Genomic DNA, 25,066 nt, shown 5'->3' with positions numbered 1-25,066 from the left:
TAATTAATATGTATTTTATAGCTTTTACCAAAACAGTTGCTGGTTCAAAACCCAGCCCCTTTGGGTACTAGATATCTGTGTTGTTCAGTTCTTATAACCTTATTAGTTATACAATTAGTTTGCAAACACTTAGTGAATACTCACTTAGTGAGTTTTAAAAAAATACATTATGTACAGCATTTGTAATCAAAAGTCATACATTCATCAATGGGTGCATCCATAACTCTTCTAATAGCATTCTTGAAGATCTCTTCATACTCTTCATCACTAAGAGAGCGGACAGGTAGGGGAGGTCTCTTAGTCTTACTTTTTGTCTACAAACAAGGCATTCATTTAATATACATACATGTATCACTCTATTCATCTTTCAATTTTCCTACTGTTTTTTTAAAGAACAGTATATATATATGACCCAGTTCAGGAAGCCTACCTGAGCTGAAGCATTCTTTGAATCATCCACTGTCCTTTTTGGAGAAGTTTCAACCTCTTGAACATGCTTTTGTTCTGAAACGGTAGTGCTTCTGTCGTTTTCCTCATGTTCTGTATGTAGGGAACTTTGGTTCTCTTGTTCACTTGGCTCTGTGTTTGCTTCTTCTTTCCTGAGATCTAAATCTTGAACTTGTTCATTTTCTTCTTTCTGTTCCACAGAATTGTCACAGTTTTTCTGTGATTCTTCTGTGATTTTGTTCTCAGTTGTGATGATGGCAGATGTCTACATGATTAATCAAAATATACTGCTAATATACACTTCATTCTTTCCCCCTATTCTGAATGCATGTGCAGATGTGGCTCATATACATCCAATTATTTAAATACTTAAAACTTGCTTAAAATAATTTATTTTATTACTTTAGCATTTATTTTCAAATAAATTCATACTGGCTGGAGCTTAAGTCGTTAATTATATATAATTGTCTTTAAAAACAATTACGTGATATAAACAATTTTTTCTATCGTTTTTGAATATTTATACTAAATTAAGATGTAAAATGTATATACATATACACTGGTACTACGTACTTCTTCCTTATTTTGGTGCTCATGAACTTTTAGCACCTTTTTCTTTTTTCCCTTCTTCTCCAAAGACCTGTCAGGTTTACTTTTTTCATTCTTCTTTACACCAACTGTTTGATTGTTCTCTTTGTGAGGTTTTTTCTTTGTTGTTTCATCAGAATTTTTCAGGTTATCATTCGTTGATACTTCTTGCTATGAATACATTACATCGTCTATATATATATATGTACTAGAACAGTAACTTCTCATAATTAGTCTACGATAGTATTTCATGGCTATATCATTAAAATGAGTACTTGGTACTATACAATTTAACTTTCATCAAGTTACATCACAATATTTAGTTATGAAGTAATTGGACTAAGATTTTGTTTTTGCTTCTGTATAACCTTTTCCTTAACTTATTTCTTATCGAGTCTCTTTGGGATAAAACATTGCTCCATAATAAATGGAAATTAATAATTAAACAAGGGCACCGCAAAGCGGGGCATCCCCTCGCGACATTACTTGTTGTAGGGGGAAATGCATTATTTAGGAGAATATATACGGCTGTTCAGTGTAACCCCATCGGTTATGTTAGTAATATCTACATGTGTAATGATCAAAGATTCAATCACATGCAGACGACAGAATTTTTTCTTGGGAATTTTAATACTCGATCTTCACTTATTTATAAAATATCTTTTGAGTTTTATTCCTAATATTTTAAGGGCAATTTAATAAGATTATTACTACTACACATTATATATATTTTATGTAAACACAGGCAGTGAAAATGTGCTAGGGAGGTCCTAGGAACAGCCGCATTGATCTCTTAAAAATAAACATTTGAGGCAATACACATCGTTTTGACTGGAACTAACACGTGAAATTGACATGGTTTTAAAAATTGTTACGATTTGAAGTTGTATTTTCATGATCAGTGTGAGACAAATAGGTATTTCTGATCTGATAATTTACAGACGACGTTCGTGGTATATTGGAGAATAATGTCCGCTGCATCTCTTTGATCTCGGCAATAACTGTAGAAGAATATGAAAATACACCAAAAGTTTAAATTTATATCATGAAAAAGTGTATGAAAATTTGAGAAAAAAAAAAGACCCTTGTTTAGAATTTTCATTCTTTTCTGACTAATATCATCAGGTGATTCAAGTTTAACAATAATTTTAAGGAACTTGCATACATCTTATTACACCCAGGTATATATGTGTATTATTATGATAAACTAAGAAATTAGAGTGGTTTACCAAATGAATGCATCAACATGATAAAAAATAATTGAATAAAAATTAAGTACCAGTACATTTTTCATCTGGGTTTTTTTTTTATAATATTTATGATTTCCACACTCCTGTATATTTTAAATTGATTGATTGATTGAACTCTGTCCCTGGTTTCTGCTTCCACCAGTTTTTGTGTAAGATCTCGATAATCGTAAATACATTTGTGTCTAAACTACAACCATTCTCTAGAAGGAAAAAAGTCCATATTTTCTGCTTCAATAAACAGCCAAAAATAGAAAGTCTTCAAGGATTTTGCATTGCAAACAATATTAAGCACCCTGGATGATGACGTTAAAAAATGTGAGAGGTGTCTAAAGTACTTTCGAATAGAAAAAAGATGTAAACATTTTCCATTTTGAATCTCCGTATGATGTTTGTTTTAATTGTTCATGTGAAATTGTTTGGTATAGACAGATGATGTTTCAATGAAGAAATCTTGGATTTTTTTCCCTTTTATCAATTTGAATTGTATTTCATTGACAGGTATGTTCATTTTAGTTAAAACTTAACAAAAAGGATGGAAGCAATAACTTGGGACAGCTAGACTATTAGGAAAAATTTGTTAATCATTAGTTGCATCTACAGACACTAAATGTCCTGCTAGATACAGTAACCTTATAGGCTTCTTTATTGTAGTCTACTGTATGAAACAAGCATCTATGGTTAATATACTCTACTGACTGAGCTAAAGGGTAAACCCACTAGCTAGTGATAGTAGGAGTGTGACAGTACTGACCCTACATGTATATATAATACACACTATCCCATTTCATTTACCTTTTTTATGCATGAAGGTTTGAAAATATATATGTTTACTTGTTCTCACAAGAATGTAATATTTCATTGGTAGCAATCGTGCAATTTACATATATTTATTCAGTACATCAAAAGGAGCAATAGTTTTGGATCATCTCTTCACCTGGGCAGGCATTGTCATTAGAGCTTAATTGAAGTGCTTACCGATATTATATTTCTTAGAATCAAACAGTGTACGAACCTCTGTAATGATTTTTGTTTTCTTTGCCTTTGGTGGCTCCAAAGATGGATCTGCAGTCGCACATTTTACTGGAGCTACCAAAGAATCACATACATGTAATAATAAATATTTACTCCTTAACCATTTGATTATTAATTGAAAATAATAAGCTTGAACGGAGACATAAATAACAGAGATTCGCAACTCTGCCATTAGCATGTTTTGTTGTTGAAAAATGGTACGGGACCAACCTTACTTTGAGAACTGCATTTTAGTAAACTCACTAAACTGAGATAATGATCTTCAACCAAAAGCATATTGTTTTAATGTGTGCATAGGTTTTAGACATTTTTCAAACAAAAAATTGAAAAATAAGATTAATATTTAGAAAATATATTGGCCAGCTACAAAATCGGTAAAATCTCAGACACCGGGTAGCCAACTGCCTCCTAAAATTCCTCTTTTAATATTGTTTATATGACATAAACTCATGAAAATAAATAATATTTTGAATGTTCTGGCAATAGGTTATATATATATATTTTGTTATTATAGAAAGATATACTGATTTAAACTGGGAACACTTTATAATAGGGACCGCGAGATTTCGATCGGTTGCCAATTTCTGTTATTTATGTCTCTGACTTGAAATAGTAATGATTTCAATCAATATTAAAAACGTCCGTGAGAAATCACTATTAATTCAGGCATCAACAATATATAGGGAAAAATAATTTCATTTCAACTTAATTGGGTAATCTCATTTGTGACATTTACTGAAATAGTGTAAATCTTGTCCTTGTATATATATATATATTCAAGTTAGAAAATAATGTTCTACAACTTTAAAATCATGAACATAATTTAAAAACCTGAAAATCCTTTCTTGCTCGTTTTCTTCTTTTTCAGTTCTTCCATTGAAAGGTTCTCTTTGATCCTAAAAAAGTAATTTTTCTCTTTATTTCAGTTGATGGACTTCAAGGCACTAACGATACCCCAAGTCTACCCCCCCCCCCCCCCCCCTTCCCCTGAGCTAAAAGTTAAGAAGAGTACTATCTTTCTTCTTCCGAAGATTCTTAAAATAAATGTAGCAGTCCAAAAATTTTTTTAATGCACTCAATATTGATACAATCAAGATGGGTATTTCAACAGATTGCAATGACAATCCACAAATTGTATAAGCCTGATGATTCTCTTTCTCACCACCAAACTTCAAAGCAGCCGTCGTCTAAAATTCGTCAGACGATTGGAGCGCTTCCGTTTTACCCACAAGTCGCCACGCACTAACATGCGCACTGACATAATCACAATCGATGGACGCCTGAAGTGTGGGAGAAGGAAATTTTGTTCGGCTGCAATTTTACGCGCATTTATTGAGATATTTTCACATTAATAGGTACTTGAGGTGACATTTTGCACTACCCGACCTGTACATGGTGACAACAGTTTTGGAAAGTTACGTCGTCAGTTGATAACATACGTACAGAAGTCGTAGCGGGAATTGTCCGGTAGGTGGCGATATGATCGTTTAGTTTACATGTAACACGTGCGCCATGTAAACAAATGTTGTATTTTAATGTTGTGTATTCAGTGAAACTGCTACTTATCAAACCATGAGTGTTGAAGTAAAAACGCCAACTAGAACACAGTTTGAGCATGCTGAGTTTCAGTGCGGCGAGAAAACTAATTCAGAATTGGACTTTGTTTCGGAGGGTCAAGAACAAGGTGGCAAATATGATAATAAGAGAGAGCAAGATAGCCAGTCCAGACCCCAATACATTGGATATCGCAAGAGAAAGCCCAGTTATGCTAGCAGGAATGATTTAGCTATTCAGCATGGAGGACATCGCAAGAAAAGGTTCCGCTCAGAAAGTAACATAGTGCTTCCAACAAAGTTTTTACTGGGAGGGAATATCAATGACCCATTGAACTTAAATAGTCTGAATGATGAAAGGATAGATAAACTTCTTAATCAAAAAACGCCACAATCTTCACCACTTCCAACTCCCAACCACAGGAAAGACATAGAAGTAACAATCCCAATTAACATTAACGACCCTCTAAATTTAGACAGCAATGAGGATTCCTTATCTAGCAAGAAAAAGAAAAGAAACAAACACAAAAGAAAAAGCGAGGATACATCTCTAAACCCAACACCACAGAAGGAATCGGAAAAAAGAAGAGGTCTTATGGAAGCTCTTAAGATAGAAATTGATGAAACATTTCCCACAGTGTCCACCCAACAAGATGACTCTCCACAGAACGAATCTTGCAAATTGAAGTTCAAAAAACCAGATACAATTGTATCCCCTGTGATACCTCAGATTTCTCCACGTAATCGACGTTTTCGTCGAAGGACATTGAGTATGAGTGATGCAAGGCCAGACCATCAGCCGTCCCAAAGTGTGTCAAGGTCAATCCTAAGGACTTCCTTAAGTCCACCCAGACAGTCGGATATTGAGGACATTTTACCATTAAAAAAGCATAGAAAACAACAAAATCAGAAACATGAAAAAGCTCATAAGAAAAATCGCAGAAATACAAAATTTATTTACGGAAATTACAACAGATATTATGGATATCGAAATCCTGAAACTGAAGAAGACCATAGACTTGGATGCATGAGACAGGAATGGTTTGAGGGAAAAGATGTGTTAGACATAGGATGTAATGTAGGGCATATTACGTTGACAATTGGTCAGAGATTTTATCCACGAAAGGCGGTAGGAATAGACATAGATCACACTCTCATTGCTGCTGCCAGGAAAAATATCCGGAACTACATGTCCAATAAATCCACTGATGTTCAGAAGTACCCAGTATCCAATCCAGTGAATTATGGTCCTATATCCGCCCCAGCTGTGTCCAACAATTCACAGAGTCCAGCATTCCCTGCAAATGTGGCATTTATGCAGGTAAAGTTTCCATGTTAAAATGCATGGTTTTATCTGTTCAAGTTCTAACTTCACTAAATCCTATGAATATCTATCAATAGTGTTTATTATACATATTAAAATATATCATGTAATCACAGTTTCACTTCAAGACAATCAGCTACAGACAATCAGCTTTGCCATTCATATCCACATGATCTTTTTACAAATCGTTCATTACAAGGTGCTCAATTTATTGATTTTAACGTTCTACTTTAACAGGAAAACTATGTTTTGGAGAGTGATGAGCTAGTGGATTTGCAGCACGAGGAATACGATGTCATTATGGCTCTCAGCCTGACAAAATGGATTCATCTGAATTTTGGAGACAATGGATTGAAGCGCTTTTTTAGACGAATCTTCAAGCACCTGCGTCCAGGAGGCAGACTAATACTGGAGCCACAGCCCTGGTCTTCCTACAAAAAGAAAAAGAAAGTTTCTGTAAGTTCTTCTTCTTTGTACCTCTCTTTTCTAACTGCAGGCAAATTTTCATCTTGATTTATGTATAATGTGTTAGATAAAAAAATTGTATTGTTTTCTTATGTTTAAGAATGATTTTTTCCTTTAAATTATAATAAACTGTATTAATAAGTCGAGGTTAACATACCATCTATGAAAAAAATGTATTGATTTGTTATAGTTAATGATCTTCTCATAAAAGTAGAAAAAAGATTAGTGAACTGTATAATTATATGTATGTCAGTATTATTGGTAAGAAGGATTGTATTACCGTGCTAATTGAACTGTTTAACAGGAGGATATTCACAAGACATTTCAAGGCATCCAGATGAAGCCCGCCCAGTTCTCTGATTACCTTCTGTCGAGGGAAGTTGGGTTCACAACTTGTGAAGTCATTGACATCCCTTACAACAAATCTAAAGGTTTGTTACTTGTGTATTTGCTAGAGTTATTCCTCTTAGAGCAAGTTGAAATGTGTATCAAGTTACACTTTTTAAGAAATTGGTGATGATGGGTTGAATTGTGTTTGTTATGTGTAGCTTCTCCCTAAATCACTATTTGTGAGGTGTTTTTATTATTTTATATAAGTGTACATTTTTTATATTTTAAAAAAAATATGTTGAGGTATTGTTGGGATAATGGGATATTAAAATTATGTAAGCTAGATCATGAAATGAGCAAGGTCATAGATAGACCATTTCTGCTTCAGTTAGCATAATAAAGGTCTTTTTACATGAATAATGTAGATTGATTTGTCCAAAAACAAAGAAACACTTCAGGAAAAAATATTTAATGATGCCTTATGAGTTAAAATTAAAAAAATTGATTCTTTCTGGAAAGAAAGTGAATATTAAAATTGATAAAATTTTGCTTTATGTCAGGTTTCCGACGACCAATCCAAATGTACAGAAAACAGGAAACTGCTCACAGCAGCCCCAAACCAGAGCAGCCAACACACACAACAACCATGCAGACACAAAGTAGTCCCAGCCAGGAAACCTGCCAACCCAACACAGCTACTCCTGATGGAGAGGACCAGACCCATGCAGATAAAAGTCACCATCAGGAATCCATGAACCAAACCATGGAAATAAACACCCAATCAGAAAACAGCTTCCTTCCAGAGCACGGCACTTTGCCATCCAATGCAACCAAACCAGATACTGCTGAGACTGAGAAAAATTGAGAACGTTGAAAGTTATGCGAAATCTGATAGAGAGGAAATTGTGTAACAGTTAGTGCTTGTTCTGAAACAAAATTATGTACATCAATGGTGTTTTGTGCAATACAGCTTAGTTTTGTAAGTCAGGGAGTTCAAAGTGACTTGAAAGGATAGATGAGATAATTTGTTCTTTTGATACTGAAGATTTATGAAAAATTATGACTCTACATGTTACGTGGCAACTAAAGACAAAATCCTGTTCATGAAAAGAATGTGACTATTGGAATGTGTAAGACATTTGCATGTCATAATTCATTTTGTTCTATTTACTGTATCGAATACATTTTGCTATAAATATGAAATGCAGGAAAACTACTGGTATTGTTTTATTATTTTCAATATATTTTCGGCAAATGCACAAATGGATCATATTGGTCTTTGGACCAAACCTTGGAGCAGCTTATATGTATTAATAAGAAAAATTCTACATATTGATTATTACCTTATATTATGATCTTATTAACAGTTTTCGTGGGAAATTTGAGTATTTTGAGGCTTTCGCAGGATTGCAGAATTGCCAGTTGAATAAAAAAAAATAATTTAAAAAAAAGCAAAGAAGCATTAAAAAATTTAAGAGTGTATCTATATGATCATGACACTATTTCATAATCAGTTTTTATTCTTTTCTGTTGACCTTATGCTCCTTTTATGTACTATAAAACCACAAAACAATGAGATTAACTTAGAACTTTCACTTCCTGTCTGGTATCTCTTCAATGTTTTATGTCTTGAGAGATTTTATTTTTACTAGGCTATTACCTTTTGATCGATATGAAATTGATTCTTGTAACAATGAATAAGAAGATGGGTAGACAAAGCGTGTAAATCCCTATATATAAAGACAGACTAGGTACTACTCATTAAAAAAAATAAATATCAACGTATCTGATAATATTTTTTAAAATATCATTTAAAACAATGTATTTTTTTAAACATACATTGACATCGATTTGTAACACTTAATTTGTTCAATACTTGAGATATGTTGATTTAAACTGGCGTATGCATACCAAAATCCCCAAATAGTACCATTATTTTTAGAACTTCAATGTGTTTTCTTTATAGAGTGGTCGTATGCTCTTTATTTTTGTCATAGTCTAAATAAGGTCAAATGGAAAACATGAAACCGATTTCAATAAACAAACACATGGAAAAATGACCCGCTTTACGTCAGAAATATAATTTTGTATCTCACCAATTGAACGTTTTAGAAAAATAATACAAGTCCATAAATTCGTGGTCAAATTCGCATGTACATGTAGCATTTAAACAGCGTTTTGACTGAAATGTATAAAAAGAACAAACTTTATCAAAGAGTTCAATAAAAATATCCCTTAATGCTTGAGAACAAATCTTTTGATTTTGCATGTGTGATGAATGTTATTTTTACTGTGCAGATTATTATTATAGAACTCGCAAAGAAATGCCCATGGCCACATTACTCACCTGAGTGACAATGCTCAGACTACTTTTCTCATCCCTTTTTAAATTTCCCATTCTAAAATTAGGTACTCCCAACAAGGCCACATTCCCCCTTTTTTTTTTTTTTTTAACAATTCTGATTTGTAATCAAATATAAATAATTTTAATGTATTACTGAGTCTTATTTTTTTGATCCACTAGTATATAACTTGTGTGTAGAACTGGAACTAACTGTTCTTTTAGACTGTGTACATAAATAAATGTCTTTTTTTTTAATAATAAAAAGATAGTTAGCTGTCTCTCATTTACGTATAGGATTACTGACGGAGAGGATCAAGTCAATTAGCTCAACTCGTGTGGTGTATTTATGCTTAAACAGTCACACAAATCTGAAGAGTTTCAAAAACAATTGATCCAAATCTAATCAAAGTAAGACCTTTTAAAACTCTTCGTGATTTTTGCTTAATCATAATGTCTCAAGTCGCTGAGAAAGTCCTGTTAAAAGTCACATTTTGCAAAACTTCGTTGTTTCTTTGCATTTTTTTTTGTGATATTACATTTTCAGTCTCTTTGTCAGTGATAAAACTACGAATCAGTTTTGTAAAATACAGTCCAATAAATTCAAATAACGTGTTGTTGGGGCGCAAGAGGGTTTGCATGATTTAAAGAAATGAAAATCACATAAATATGTCAATTTTCTATAATATCAAATCGTATAATTGTTCGAATTTATAATAAAGTCCTTATTGGATTTGACCCCGCCCCGACCAAAATTATCACCCCATAATACTCAAAGAAGGATTCCTTCTTCCTTAAATCAGATGAATTCGGCAAGAATATGATCAAAATTTTGCTTGCCATTTTCCAATCCTAACCTCATGCATTCATGTACAATTTTTGTACATGTAGCTTATATACTAGTACTTTAGTAGACTGGAACCAGAGCTTGTTCTTATTTTTTTAATCAGGTTGACTTACCGCGGATTTATCCTTTTTTACTCATTGCAATTCATACAATATTCCCCTGTTTTATATCCACTCTCTTCGTCTCATCCTTATAATAGTATACCATGTTGTCTTAAAAAAAACCAACAATTATTTGATGGTTCGTGCGGATATGAAATTAGTGAGCAATTCAAAAAGTATGCGTAATCTGCGAAAGGAATTAATAATAAGTTGTTCCCTCTGAGTAACGTATACTAATTGAAAATTAGGATAAATTTCGAACTCTCATTTTAAACAAAATCAACATGTTTTGTTCCTTTTTTTACGATACTCATACCCACATGAAACAAAGAAAGCATTATTTTCAGTATACACTTTTCGAGACTTTGTTGTAACGGATCAATTTTGACTTAAAATAAATTCATTTAGCTCTAATAGATTTTTTAATTACTAAAAGCCTCCCTTATCCAGCCCGTCCCCCCCCCCCCAAAAAAAAAAAACAAAAAACAATAAACAAATACAACACGACGTAACATTTATTGGCGTCAATAACAGAAGATAGTCGGCACACATCTACAGGTTGTTATCCGATGATTAAAACTCCAGCACTGTCCCCTATTGAAGAAAAACAATACAACCATTTACCTTTATAATAGCTGTCCTGTATTTAATTAATAACGATTAGGATTTTTTTGGCCTTACACGGATATAGATTGAACAATTTCAATACAGTTGTCCGGAAAAAGAGCCAATCAAAAGTTGAACTAATATCATTTGCTGGGTAAGTCAAGCAAAAGATTTAGATTTTAAAAAGTCTGGACAGTCAGCAAATTATCCATGATATCTGCCTTTGAATTTTAGATATCACACCATGATATATTTCTAAAGCCTTAAACTATTGCCCAAAATCGGCGTGTCTTTTAACCACAATGAACCGCAATGAATCACAATGAACCGCAATGAACCACAATGAAACCACAATGAACCACAATCAAACCACAATGAACTTTATTAAGGTGATAAATGTTTTTTAAAAGGTATAAAATTTCATTAAAGATTAATTTAAGGTCAGATGCGACCTATTATCAATCATTTTCAATTTTTTCCTATCTCCGCAATGTGAAGATTCCCATTTCTGTTATTCCAAATTTACATTGGATGCTATTTGATATTTTTTCTATATGAACATATAGTTTCTGTTGAAAATGTATACTACTACATTATCAATAAGCATTCAATTGCATTTTGCATGCTATTAAAAGACAAAATCAAAAAATCTTACTCCAAAAATGGCCTGGTATAATGCACTCTGAATTTTTAGCATTAACAGCTGGTTTAAATGCGAATAAGGAAGAAATGTTATATCAAGGAAAATTATCTTAAAATGAGGAACGTCGCGTGTATCCATAATATACCTCAAAAATTTCTGACGGCATGTTATGTTACAGAATTAATGCATTCCGTGAATGATTTATATGTATGTTCAGGTACACACGTCTTATTTCATTCATTCATAATTCAATTATTTTAGTGCATGTAACGCTAAGATGGTGGTTTATTATAAATGTGTAAAGCATGAATAAAAAAAATATCTATATGCATGTACATGTATAAGGTAAATTTTGATTTAATTACAAATATATAATGTTATTATTTAATTAGCTATAGCTTAATATAATTAGCTAAGTTATCGTATTGGTTTTTTGAAATCAGTCACTTTACATGACATTTGAAAACGTCTGATTAACTATTTTTAAGATGTGCAGTGCAATGATACTAATAAACGCATTCTAATTTATCGAGAAAAAAACCCCAAACGAACAGAAGGGATCAACTCTCAATATTACCAATGTCCATAGAATCTAGATCAGAAAAGGGAACAAAAGTATGTACGAAATTCCCAAAAAATTGTCATCTAGATTTGTTTGATAACTAAAGATTGTACCATCCATTTTTTTATAGTTGTATAAACTATAGGGACTTTCAAATAACGCTTTCATAGCGAGAGTTCTACTGGAATTTGTAAACTTTTTTTTTTCATATAAAACAATCCACTACAGATTTTTTAGTATATGGTTAACTTCATGTACGTAGCATGGGGTGGGGTGGGGGGGGGGGATTGGGCGCCTCCCCCCCCCCCTCCTACTTATACTCGCATCAAACATTTTTCTTTAATATTCATATAAAAAAATGAATTTTCATGGCGTTGGCCTACCCCCCCCCCTTCACTTTTTGGGGGAACTTGTAAAAAATTGAGGAAATGAAGTTAAAGGAATATACGATACACCTTGTTGTTAATTGGGGATCTCTCTCTCTCTCTCTCTCTCTCTCTCTCTCTCTCTCTCTCTCTCTCTCTCTCTCTCTCTCTCTCTCTCTCTCTCTCTCTCTCTTAAATTACAGTTTATATACACACATATAGACACACATTGCTGACATTTGAAACTTGAAAAATACAGCAAATATATTTTTTTTTCATTTCCGTATTTAGATGGTGATATCTGTGAGGTATTCCTATAGCTTGAATGTGTTGTCTTTATATTAAAGAAACTTAAAAATACTCGTCATCTCTATATAAGGAAACACTAAATAGTTTGTTAGTCAGATATCTACTGAGTTTTGTCATCCACTGCGTTCTTTAATGTAACCATCCGACCCACCTCCTTCCTCTCAAGAATAAACATCGCATTATATATGGCTTGTGAGAGAGTTAACTGCTTTTTGGTGAACATTATGGGCGAATACAGAAGGAACTTCAGAAAACTCGCCCCTTTGCCAACTATAGCCCCCATCCCAAACAACATCGCCTTCTCTACATTTTTAAATACATGCATCAAGTACCGGAAAATAATGTCGATTGGTCACAATCAAAATGTACCTATTTATCGGTCATTATCAAACTTTATTTCTAGAAATATTTGTTCGATTATAACCCGAATATCAAGATTTAAAGTTACATTTTCAAAAATACTAACCTGTATTCAAGGATTTCATGTATAAACGAGTTGATAGAAAAATATTTACAGAGAGGTGCTGGACTACTGCAATTTTTGTGTGATAAATAGCATCACATCATAGAGTGTAGATTTCTTTTTAAAACTGAAGAAACATGTTCCTATTCAAAACCTCTATCATTCATGAAATAAATGAGATGATCATAAGTACCGGCAGCGAAGATCATAATATACTTCAGCAAAAATAATTAGAAATGGGTAGATATTTGTCTGTATTCGGATTTTTGCACGTTTACAACTATTTTGAATGTAATATTTGCGGAATTTTCATGCTATGATATTTGCGGAATAGTTAAAATATTTGCGAAACAGCACCACATTTCTTTTCAAAAACGTTTAAATTTTATGCTGGTGTACGTGGTGCGCTGGTTAATGTAGAAATGCTAAAACGTTTTAATTCAAGAACGTCTGCTTTTCCTGAGCCATTGACAACTAATGCACGAGCGTTTATCTATAAATACGAATTCTCTACATTTAGCTATAATTTCTGTAACTCACAATTAGAAAATCAGTTCAATAATCAGACGATCATAAAAAACGACAATTGCACATGTTAGATTGAAGATAACCAAAACTATATAGAGAGTTTTTATATACATATAAGATCTCTAATGATATTTGTGATAGAATACAAATTCAGTTTAGTAAAAAAAATAGGAATAAAATTGTATTTATTTAATATGTTTGCTATTTCCCAATGTAAAACGCATAGTGATCGTTCGTTTTACTTCCAATTTTTCTATTGCGAAAAATACATGCTATATATTCATTACAGCGCAAAATTTTACATGATATGTATGTATAAGGTAATTTTATTTGCGGTAATTGTCGTTTTCATAATTAAAATGCATTTAGTTTTTTTTTTCTTTGAGTGTCCTTAACATGCCGAGGAAAGAAATGTTTGATTTCATTGTATATTTTACTTGGACGTACAAAATCCAACATAACTCTAGACCTATTAAGATCAATTCTATGTAAGAATCAAAATTCGGTGGCCACGCATAGTCACGGATTTTCTTCATACTTGACTATTTGATTGACTTTGGTGAGTAAAAAAGCCTAACATCATTCGTTTGTTGCTATGTGGTCCCGTTGCCATGGTAACCGAGGGTAAAGATGTAAAAATGGCATTTTAATGCTTATTTGAGAACATATTGTGAGTAATGTGCAGAACTGGGGGTTTCCAGGGTAGAATATATTATTAAAAATAGTTGTCATTTTTCAAAAGAAAGAAAACAATTGGAAATAAATTCTAAAATCAGGAATGAAAGCATATCAAAATAATCTTCAATTTCTCAGTTTTTCGTAATTTAAATATTAAGCGCATTTTTATACAGAAGCGGTCATAGTATTCACACGTAATGCGAAATTCCCCATTCTGAAGGAGGGAGGGGGGGGGGGGGGTTACAAAATGCAGCCATATTGTCCACATTTTATATATGCTGTAAAATTTACCTTGTATATATTTAAATTTTTTCATCAGGTGATCAAATAATCTAGAGTTTATTGGAAACGACTGATTACATTAAAATTATACAGATAATCCATTACGAGAGCCGATCTAATCATATATAAACTCGTTTTACAATACAATTGAATGAGATAAATAAAATATTGAGGTATAAGGTTTGAGCATGTGCCAAATAAAGAATACAATTTTTACAGCATTTTAAAATTCTTTGACATATAATCTGCCGTCAAATAGGTAGAATCAAAATTGAAAGGAATTATTTACCTTTTAAAGACTAATTCTCACCCCAATTAAGTTAATTTAGGTTCATTGTGGTTTCATTGTGGTTCATTGTGGTTCATTGCGGTTCATTGTGGTTAAAAGACGCGCCCAAAAAAATTAAACTTTTAAATTCTAATACTTTCCTATAATATTATCTTTATGTTGAGTTCCTATTCTTTAAGAGATCAATATTATACAGGCACGTAGCATCGGGGGGGGGGGGGGGGGGGGCTGCCTCCCCCCTCCCCATTTTTTATCGCAACAACTAATTTTCTTAAATTTTATACATATAAAAAATTGAATTACATGGAGTTGCCCCCCCCCCCCCATTTTTTGGGAGTAAGTAAAAGGCAACGACCATCAAATGCAGTTCTTTAAATTGTTACCTGTTGTTGAGATCTGTGCCTGTGTATCAGGAGGCGTGGTGGGTACAGGTGCATCTGTTTGGGGCGGGGTTGTGGGAACTGGTGCATCTGTGATAGGCTGGGTTGTAGGTATAGGGGCGTCTGTTTGGGGCTGAGTTGTAGGAACGGGTGCATCTGTGATTGGCTGGGTTGTAGGTATAGGGGCGTCTGTGTCAGGGGGCGTGGTCGGGATTGGGGCGTCTGTTGATAGGGGCGTGGTGTCGGGAAAAGTCTGAGGTATGAACACTGTGGTGGATCCATGTTGCCCGTTCGTATGATGTGTGTGTGAGTGTACTAATTTGTCTAAAAGTTAAAAAATAAACCCTTTTGTTAGACTATTGATTATAGTATTTAATTGGTAAAAAGATTTTATTTCAAAGGAAGTAAATGTTTCCACGTCAGACAAAACAGTTTAATATATAAAATGCTATTAAACCATTCATTTATGTATAGTAATGAATTAATAAAGTGAAAAATATATAATGCACGATTTTCACGAATTTTGAAACTTAAAACAGATACAACAATGAATTCTGAATCAATATAGAATTCTTTGATTCAATTACTTTAGTATTAAGTAAAGTTCGATATGCAATTCAATATCACATAGACAAATGCATATAGATAACTACTTTAATTACCATGCTGGCAAATGAATGAGTAATGGTACAAAAAGAGGCTGCACTCATAGTCGTGCCATCGGAAACCATCGTGTATTTTCATTAAAGCGCAGTCTTCATGCCCTCCATCGGAGAATAAGAATCCACTCTGAGACGGTCCCTGTCCCGAACTCCAATGACTGTAGGTCATCTTGGGGTCACCTAAAAATTTGTATAAAATTTTCAAGAATCGAATAGTTTTATAAACCCTTCAGTCATACCTGTAATCATGACCACACACCCACGCCTTAAAATACTAAGAAATACTTTACCCGCCACCCATTTCCAGTGGGACTCTGATTCGCTGTCGCTGGCCCCGATCCAGAATCCGGTGTCCTCTGACCTTTGACCTGATAACACTCTTTGGAGGAACTGCTGCATCCCAGAATCCCTGATCTGAATGAGGTCACCGCCCTCTTTTTGACATCGATGTCTGGCGTCAACCCAGTCATAATTCCCATAATGCACCTTCAGGCAGAAATTCCCATATGAATATAAGTCACTTTTACCTAGATTGTGAGGACATTCGTCAGCCGGGGCACCATATGCTGAAAAATATGTATGCGAGTAATCTGTTTGTATATCACCTGATCTGGTTGTGGTTTGATTACCAAAATTTTTAAACACGAACACTCGTGTTTTGCCGTGATAATGGCATTAACGATAAGTTTATGTTACTGTATAGTAAGGTTGTATGGGAGCTTAAGAAACGTATGTGAATGAAAGTAAATCATATTCAACCTTTACCGTATTAAAGTGTAGAATACTAGTTGACTGTAAGATACATTTTTAAGAGTTCTTTGAAATGTATATATAAGTAATGAAGGTTCCAATTAACGGGTTTCGAACTGATAATTTACAGGTCAGTAGTTACATGAAGCTTTACTGTGAAAACAAAAGTCTTACCAGCGTGAATTAAAAAAGAAAGCAAGCACAATTTTAATGTGTCCATGTCTGGCCTGCTACTATTTCGTGAGTGAACTGTACTGTTCTTATCTATATCCTTCCTTTTTATCAATTGCACTCTGGTGTTCCATATCTATACACTTAATAGAGGATAGTCACTTTCGTTTTTGGAAAATGATCACCAGTTAATGAAAACAAATATTTTGTTCGGTATTATTATTTGGTTTAAAACGGTTTGTCCACTGAATTCTAATTTTTTGGTTGGACTTTGGAATACAATGTTTTGGTATACTATAATGTACAATGCAAGGCACTGTGCATGGTCCATTTGGGTAATGTGATGCCAATAAAAGCAGAAATCACAAAATCAATATGGAACCAAATCACCGTAAAGTGTGTATATACTATTACATTATTGCTCTGGATCATTATTTTGACTAAATGTAAGTTAACATTTCTGTAGGTATCCCCGTTCATTTGACATCTCTGTAAACTTTAAAGAATTAAGATAAGAAAAATAATTCTAAAAAACCATTTATTTCTAGAAGTGTAAAAAACAAAGAACACTTGTAATTGAAGATGATATTCCCTCAACCAATGATGATAACCCCTGTATCGTCTTCGGTTGTGGTGGAAGGAGGTTTTCTTGCTGCAAAAAGTAAGAATCAGTTATTAAGCTATAAATTATTACATGTTCATATACCAATAGCAAAAATACAATATAAAATAAAAATCGCATGGGTTTCTTCAGGTGGATCAAATTAAAACATTACAAAAATATTATTTAAAACTATTATAAAGGTAAAAATCAATCAGTTCTCCATTTTTTGAATTTTTTCATATATTTGACAGTCATTGCATCCCAAACGCTGACTGTCATTTTGTTTTGCTAGCAAAGTAATGGTGGATATTCAGATATATTTCATACGTATTAACAAACCACATTTCACGCGTTCGTATCATTGCTTTTCAAGATTGGAAATACAGTTAAGTATATGTAGGTATTCCTTTTCAAGAACGGAACTACGGTAATATATATGTACATGTAAGTGTTCCTTATTCAAGAAGGAAATACTGGAAACTTCTAAAACATTTTCCGAACTGTATATAGAGAATAAGGAATACCTACATATAGTTTCCAGTATTTCAATCTCAATACGTATCTTCAATACTTAAAAGTTGAAACACTGCATGTTTGCATTTAGGTGTCCAAAACAATTCGATTAATAATAAAGATAATGGAAAATAGAAATTGATAATAATAAGGACCGGTCTTGAAATGTAAAGAGTTAAGTTGATTTTTTTGAAACGATCTTCAAATAGGTTGCCGCCGAACAGATAAATATTTGGATTTGAATTTATAAAATGTTAATTTCATTCATCCGTGTTTTTTTTTTTATTTGGAGATTATCTTAAAATTAATTTGGATGTACGTAAAACGAATACGACGGAGAAACATTACCTCTCCAGACCGTAATACCACGGATAAGATGTCGCAAAAAAAAAAAACCATGGAAAAGATGTCGCAAAAAAAGTCCCCAAAAAACATGGATAAGATGTCATAAAAGAACAACTGAAGTTTTGCAAAAATGTCTACATTTTTATGTTTCCACCATGCAGAAATGGGTGTGGTGATACATCAATCTGAGTAAAATAACGCCCAAACCGTGTTAACAGACTACAGATACCTTGAAATGGGCTAACCTTTAACCTTGTAATTAAAGCAATGTACTTACAAGATGCGAATCCTCCGCTAAATGGGTCTCCGCCACCCCCGCCAGATATCGGGGGTGTTTCTGGGGCAGGTTCTGGTGTTGAGGTAGGGAGCTTGGTTTCTTCAGGAGGCACAAACGCTGTGGACGATCGTGTTTTCTGACTAAGCATTGTTGTTTTCTCCGTCCACGGTACAAACCTGGTTGTTGAATAGGTTTCTGGTTCGAACTTTGTTGTTGTTTGTGGAACATACTTGGTTGTTGTCGGTGGGATATATTTTGTAGTTGTTGGTGGGATATATTTGGTTGTTGTCGGGGGGATATATTTTGTAGTTGTTGGTGGAACATATTTGGTTGTTGTCGGTGGAACGTATTTAGTTGTTGTCGGAGGAACGTATTTAGTCGTCAACTTAGTTGGATGTACGTGGTGAGTGGAGCGTGGAAGCTTCTCTTTTAAAAAAGATAAAAACACGTACAAAACAATTTACATATATCTTGATGTACAACGTATCTTTTATGTTCATTCATACTCTGTGTTCAGATAAATTTAATTGTTAAGTGACTCATTACTTACTATGTTGACAAATAAAGGAATAGTGGTAAAAGAAGTTAGAGCAAGGGTAGTCATGCCATCTGAATCCATCTTGGATACGCATGATGGCACAATCTTCTAAATCTCCAGCAGCAAAGAGAAACCCGGATTGAGATGGTCCCTGTCCTGGCTCCCAGTTTGAATAAGGCATGCTTGGGTCGCCTTTAATGCAAAACGAGATAAGTTGTTGGCATTCTGCGTTAACAAATCTTCATCCATTTTGTAAATTTCTAACCTGAAACCCATCTCCAGTGAGATTCCGAATTTAGATCCGTTGCTCCAATCCAAAACCCATCTTCTTCTGACTTCTGCACCTGGGGAAGTAAGTTGACCCGGATGTACTCTTGCATGCCGGGAGATCTAGGTTGTACAAGGTCACCTCCTTCGTTAAGACAGATCTGTCTCGCAGTTTCCCAGTCCCAGTTTCCATAGTGAACTTTGAGACATAAATCTCCATACTCATACAGATCGCTTTTGCTCAAATGGTGAGGGCAGTAGGTTGTGTCAGTTCCAAAAGCTTAAAAGACATATTAAAAATGATAATAAACAACATTGCTGTTTTCCTATTGGACAACCTAGGCTATTTAGCCCATAAGTCGCTATAGCCGGCCAATGCCGAATATTATTATAATTGTACTGTTCGACCATGGCTATAAACTATAAAATTTGATTTTGAAGATAAAATGTACATTCATGCAAGTATCTCTTTCTCAAGAATTTACAATTTCAAGGAGATGTGATTTTACATATAAAAAGTTAAACATACCTTATTTGAAAGGAAAATTAAAAATCGGGAAAAACAAATATTTGAACGATTTTTTTTGTCGTTGTTTTTATATTTTGTTAAAATGATAGTATTGGACTCTTACACCGAGGTCCAAAAGTACAGATATTAAAACCATAAGAGTGCTTAGTATACCATTTGAGAGGGGTTAACGTTTGGGTTTAAACAGTTTACTGAATGTTAAATAGAAAACGACGAGGTTTTTCAGTGTATATGAGATAATTCTGAATTCTGAATACACTTTGTTGGTCGTTATCTTCTTTCAGATAAAAGTTCCAGTATTGAGTCAGATTCGTCTATAAGAACAAATACAAGGAACTGATTTTATTGGCTGGGAGAGTCGTTACGTAAAAGTAACAAGGTAGGCCATTAACTTTGAACAGTCAAGGCAAAGAAAAAATGTTAGGGTCGTTACACTTAGTACATGTAATGTTAGAATGCAATTTTGGATTTCGATACATCTTGGTAGTTATACTTCGATGTTGTAAGGACCCCGTTGGACCATAATTGTCTTAATATATCTCAGTATTTATAATTTTATGCTATATATATTTACATATAGCCTACTACAATACCTTTTTAAAAATATAATTTATTCAATATATGTACATGTATATTTCCACTGTTTGAAAAAAAAGTTATATTCGACAAGCTATTTATATATTCATCGACAAATAGATTTATGCTTTCCTATTCTTATTCATGCATTGTTTATGTATTATTGTTATCTGTAAAAAAAGAACTGAATAATAATAATAATTTAAAAAAAAATTATTTTGATGTTGAAATGGAAGTACACTATATAAACAGTTCTTTCACAGGTACCACAAAGAACAAATGCAGAAAATATAAAAATAGATTCATAGAAAGAAAATGCTTCAAACAAATAAAGTGATTGATAGATTTATTGAATTTTTTGGTGGTTATTACGGGCCGCCAGAAGGCGGTCCGTTATTTGATATACATTTAAATATTGTAACTGCGTTTCTGCGGGATAGTTCTTTTCTAATAGAATTAATAAAATGCTTATTTTTATGTATTAAAAGTAAATTTGCATCTAGAAATATGTTTTATGCCTTTTAAAAAATATCACATATTTTTATTTTACTCGTAAATGTAAATTAGGTCATACTTAGTAGATTGTCATGTTTGGCGCGTTTTTATCGAGACTATAATCTATTCGGAAAATTTCGGTGTTATTCATTCTTTTCAAAGATCGGTATACGTGACATACTAAGAGACCTGAAATACTAAAGACCTGAATGACATTAAATTTTATATAAATGATATATTTGAATTTCTCTATGCTGGTTTTGTGTGTGTATTTATTACATTGTAAAATGTGGTAGAAAATTATCATGAAATGACATCCATATCAATTATTTACGCAAAAATATGAAAGAACTGAAAATTTGAACTAACCTTTAGTACAACCAACTCGTTATTTTCTTCTTTGTGTTGTGTTATTTATGTAAACAACCAATGATGATTCATACAATAATTATATTTTTTGCGGCCCATTTGACGCTTGCGTCAATACATGATTTCTTGTGAATACATGTAAAAAATTTGTGCAGAATTTCTTAGATGCTAAGAATTGCAAAATATGTGCCGTTCTTCTGTCTATATATTATTTTTCCTGACCATTATCAATTGGGAATTTTGCAGTATTTCCATATACTTATCATTAATTTGTCTATTTGCAGCAAGTTATTTATGACAAGATGACATTTTAACAAAAATATTCTGCATTACGTGTTCAAACAATGGATGATGAGGTCATAATGATAAGTAAGCACCAAAGCCACGGGTTTTTGACACGTTTGTTACAATCGATGATGAGTTCATTTTTATTTAAGGAATTAGGAATCATTCCATGAATATTATGAGGTAATAATTTTGGTCAGCGTGTTATCAAATCCAAAAACTTATGATAGATTTGACCACGCCCTGGCCGAAATTATTACCTCATAATATTCAAATAATGATTCCGTATTATTTATATCTATATAATTTTCAGCAATTGCGCGATTAAATATTTGAATTTATTGGACTTTATAGTAAAAAATTGTTACGTAGAGTTATCACAGGCAAAGACACTGAAAATGAAAAATGTAAATATATAATAATAGAAGGCAGTATACCACTGATTTGTTTACTGACATCAATATAAACAATCAGAGGTACTTACTTAACGTGAATACAGCACCACTGACCTAAAGCGAAATCTTGAATGCTTTATAAAAATATATCTATTGCAAAAACATTTAATAACATGATTTTTTTCATTCAATTTTTCAAAAAAGAATCTCACCTCCTCCCAAAAGGAGAAAAATCACAGTAGATTGCCAGAGTTCCATGCTGTCTCGATGAAAGTCAATGCGCTAGGTCTGAGGTCAGTGTTTGGCTATCTATGGGGTCTGGGTATAATGGGTGTAAGGTCTACCATCAGGTGATAGGGAATGAATAGATAAACTGATAACTTAAAACGAGCCCACTAACTTGACAAGGGCCAACAACAAACAAATAGTTGGTATCTGAAACAAAGAAACAAACCAACACAAATAATACAAATATACCAACAATATGAAACAAAGAAACAAACCAACAAAAATAATACAAATAGACCAACAATATATCATTCACTTGAAGAAAAAAACCCATATCACCTTACAAAGTTGGTACATGTGTATCTATTTTCAAAGAATGCAACTTTTTTTCGTTACAACACAGTCATCGTTTCAAGTTTTTGAATTGGATGTAATCATTTTACTATCTGATTTTTACTACTCTTAACATCTTTTTTAATAATGTGTATTTTGATCTGCTACAACAGTGTTTTCTGAACATATTAAAATAAAACAAATTTGGTCGTTTATATGAGTATTAAGGCAGCAAATATTGCAGAAAAAAGAACCCAGGTCAAAATGTATTTTTTCTATTATAATAATGTCTTATGAAACAACAAAGACAGCATTTTTATTTCCACTTTTACATTTTACCTAAAATCATTTTTATATTAAATATGTATACTAGCATTAAGAGAGTAAAAGTATTTGATTCATTCTTATTCTTAATCAGTACATTACAGGAAAAGACTAACCATTATTCCCTTTATCGAAGTACTACAATTAAGTATTTGGATTTGTCCATTCATCACGGACAATTCAAGCAAGCATGCGCGGATCCAGAACATTTTTCCAGGGGTGGTGGTGGTGGGGGGGGGGGTGTGGTCAGAGGGATATCTATGTTTGTCGGGGGAGAGAGGAGGACCCGAGGCTAATTTTCAGTTATTTTACTATGTACATTTATAAAAAAAAAATCTGGGAGGGGGGTCGAGACCCCCCGACCTCGTCTTGATCCACGCATGCGCAGATACTTCATTTAACAAATTTTTTTTAGGAATAAGACATCATTCTTTGCCGTTTAAAGTGATATATTTACATCTACCGAGTATTATTTCCTCTATTTCTTACGGAAACTTATAGTTAATTCATAGCTCTATAGAAACAGCCAGACAGAAACCTACACGCCCCGTTTATCGATTGGTCGAAATCTACAGCGGCTGAAACTGACAAGAAAATGACAGGACAGATATCGACACGCCCTGTTTATCGATTGGTCCAAACCTATAGCGACCTAGGAAAATCACGGACTGCACGAAATAACCATGACGATGTCAGACTCAAAGTCTCACAGGAGACGATTTGGCTGTTTCTTTTAGCTAACTTACTTACGTACATTAACAGTAATTTAGTGAATTTTACTTACTTTTCCTAATCAATTTATCAATTAGCTTAAAGAAAGATGTTAATATAAACAATGAAATGCTTTCTTTGATGATTCATTCGGGTTATGAATTCGAAGGTAGTGATCATTGCAGAAAAAATTTACATAACCCGCTAACGCGGGTTATGTATTTTTTCTGCAATGTCACTACCTTCATATCCCGAATGAATCACCAAAGAAAGCATTTCATTGTTTAAATAATCACATCCGAACACGTGATCAAATCCAACAAAGACAATATTTTTTCACTTACCTGTATCAATTTCATAATGCAAAGCAACCACGTGATGCTGTTGAACACGCCCATTTTAAGGAAAGAGTCATGATGGAATTACATGCACCGAAAAAAACCCAAATGTGATATGTGTTTTTATCACAACAAAGACACTGGCAATGTAAATGAATATTAATATTTTTTTGTTGTAGGAACTTGTGTTAACTTTCTCACCAAATGCACTGAACTTTGCTGAATGATATATTTAAAGGCAATTCTAACGAGAGAACAGCCGAGTGGAATGTTCCATGGCGATAGGAACCATTTTCCAAATGCGTTGATCAATGTAAATTGTACCGTAAAATTGATAATTCTCGATAATGTATAAATAAAATAATGCAAAGTGTAATATTTTTTAATTTTTTTTCCTTTCACTCCAACATACAAGCTTTAGTACATGTATACCGAGAAACTAGCACACAAAAAAAAACTAACACACATTCACACTTACACACAAACACACACACAAGGTTTTTATGAAATTAAGACACATATACTGTTCACGTATGATAAGATTAACATGTATCCTTAATGCAAATAACTCGAAAAAGTAAGCAATTTTAAAAAATAGATATCTTTACAAAGGAAGTAATAATGTGCTGCATGCGTTGAAAATTGCAGCTCATATTGCTTTAAGAAGCATACCTGAGTTACACTGATTCAGTCTAATGAAATATACAATCAAAGCCTTTGAATATTTTTTTCTTCATTTTTTAGTTTATTTTTCATGCAGAAATATACGAATACATGTATATACTACGTTGTTGGCTTTTGAAAAAAACTCCACAACAAGCGTTGACCAGCTTCTCAATAACTACGTGCCTGAAAAATCACCATTTCATTGCTTTTAATGTTATTTTTATATCTTATATAAAATGTTATATATGATATATTTTATCAAATATTATATGAGAGAAATATTGTATTTTCACATCACCACACGTTA

At 33.1% G+C, this 25,066-nt stretch overlaps 4 protein-coding genes across 6 annotated transcripts in view; 1 reads left to right on the top strand and 3 right to left on the bottom strand.

Moving 5' to 3' along the window:
- LOC105342864 (glutamic acid-rich protein) overlaps positions 1 to 25,066 on the bottom strand; it is a 79,468-nt gene that overhangs the window by 8,780 nt on the left and 45,622 nt on the right. Inside the window, exons 1-6 of one of the 3 annotated variants that reach the window (XM_011449934.4) lie at positions 4,480 to 4,574; positions 4,149 to 4,213; positions 3,298 to 3,371; positions 1,006 to 1,206; positions 431 to 712; positions 200 to 314 (exon numbers count right to left, since the gene is read on the bottom strand). In XM_011449934.4, the coding sequence (XP_011448236.3) occupies positions 200 to 314; positions 431 to 712; positions 1,006 to 1,206; positions 3,298 to 3,371; positions 4,149 to 4,194 (718 nt within the window). In that variant the 5' untranslated portion in view covers positions 4,195 to 4,213; positions 4,480 to 4,574. Of the gene's footprint in view, positions 1 to 199; positions 315 to 430; positions 713 to 1,005; positions 1,207 to 3,297; positions 3,372 to 4,148; positions 4,215 to 4,479; positions 4,575 to 25,066 lie in introns of those variants that run through there. The other 2 variants (XM_011449933.4, XM_066078544.1) reach the window with 2 other exon arrangements.
- Positions 4,552 to 8,202, top strand: LOC105342866 (7SK snRNA methylphosphate capping enzyme). Its single transcript, XM_011449935.4, has 4 exons — positions 4,552 to 6,191; positions 6,432 to 6,650; positions 6,964 to 7,090; positions 7,550 to 8,202. Exons 1-4 carry the CDS (start codon positions 4,890 to 4,892, stop codon positions 7,852 to 7,854), a joined length of 1,953 nt encoding a protein of 650 aa, XP_011448237.2. The 5' UTR covers positions 4,552 to 4,889; the 3' UTR covers positions 7,855 to 8,202.
- Positions 10,779 to 17,127, bottom strand: LOC105342867 (C-type lectin mannose-binding isoform-like). Its single transcript, XM_034482304.2, has 5 exons — positions 16,970 to 17,127; positions 16,336 to 16,611; positions 16,046 to 16,225; positions 15,387 to 15,707; positions 10,779 to 10,872 (listed from the first exon to the last, which is right to left on the bottom strand). Exons 1-5 carry the CDS (start codon positions 17,013 to 17,015, stop codon positions 10,841 to 10,843), a joined length of 855 nt encoding a protein of 284 aa, XP_034338195.1. The 5' UTR covers positions 17,016 to 17,127; the 3' UTR covers positions 10,779 to 10,840.
- Positions 17,488 to 22,526, bottom strand: LOC105342869 (uncharacterized). Its single transcript, XM_011449939.4, has 5 exons — positions 22,372 to 22,526; positions 19,509 to 19,790; positions 19,256 to 19,435; positions 18,706 to 19,131; positions 17,488 to 17,618 (listed from the first exon to the last, which is right to left on the bottom strand). The coding sequence occupies exons 1-5, from the start codon at positions 22,415 to 22,417 to the stop codon at positions 17,560 to 17,562; spliced, it is 993 nt and encodes a 330-aa protein (XP_011448241.2). The 5' UTR covers positions 22,418 to 22,526; the 3' UTR covers positions 17,488 to 17,559.

This window comes from Magallana gigas, chromosome 3 (genome assembly GCF_963853765.1).
Source record: "Magallana gigas chromosome 3, xbMagGiga1.1, whole genome shotgun sequence".
NCBI lineage: Eukaryota > Metazoa > Mollusca > Bivalvia > Ostreida > Ostreidae > Magallana > Magallana gigas.
This window is presented reverse-complemented; position numbering and strand designations above follow the sequence as displayed.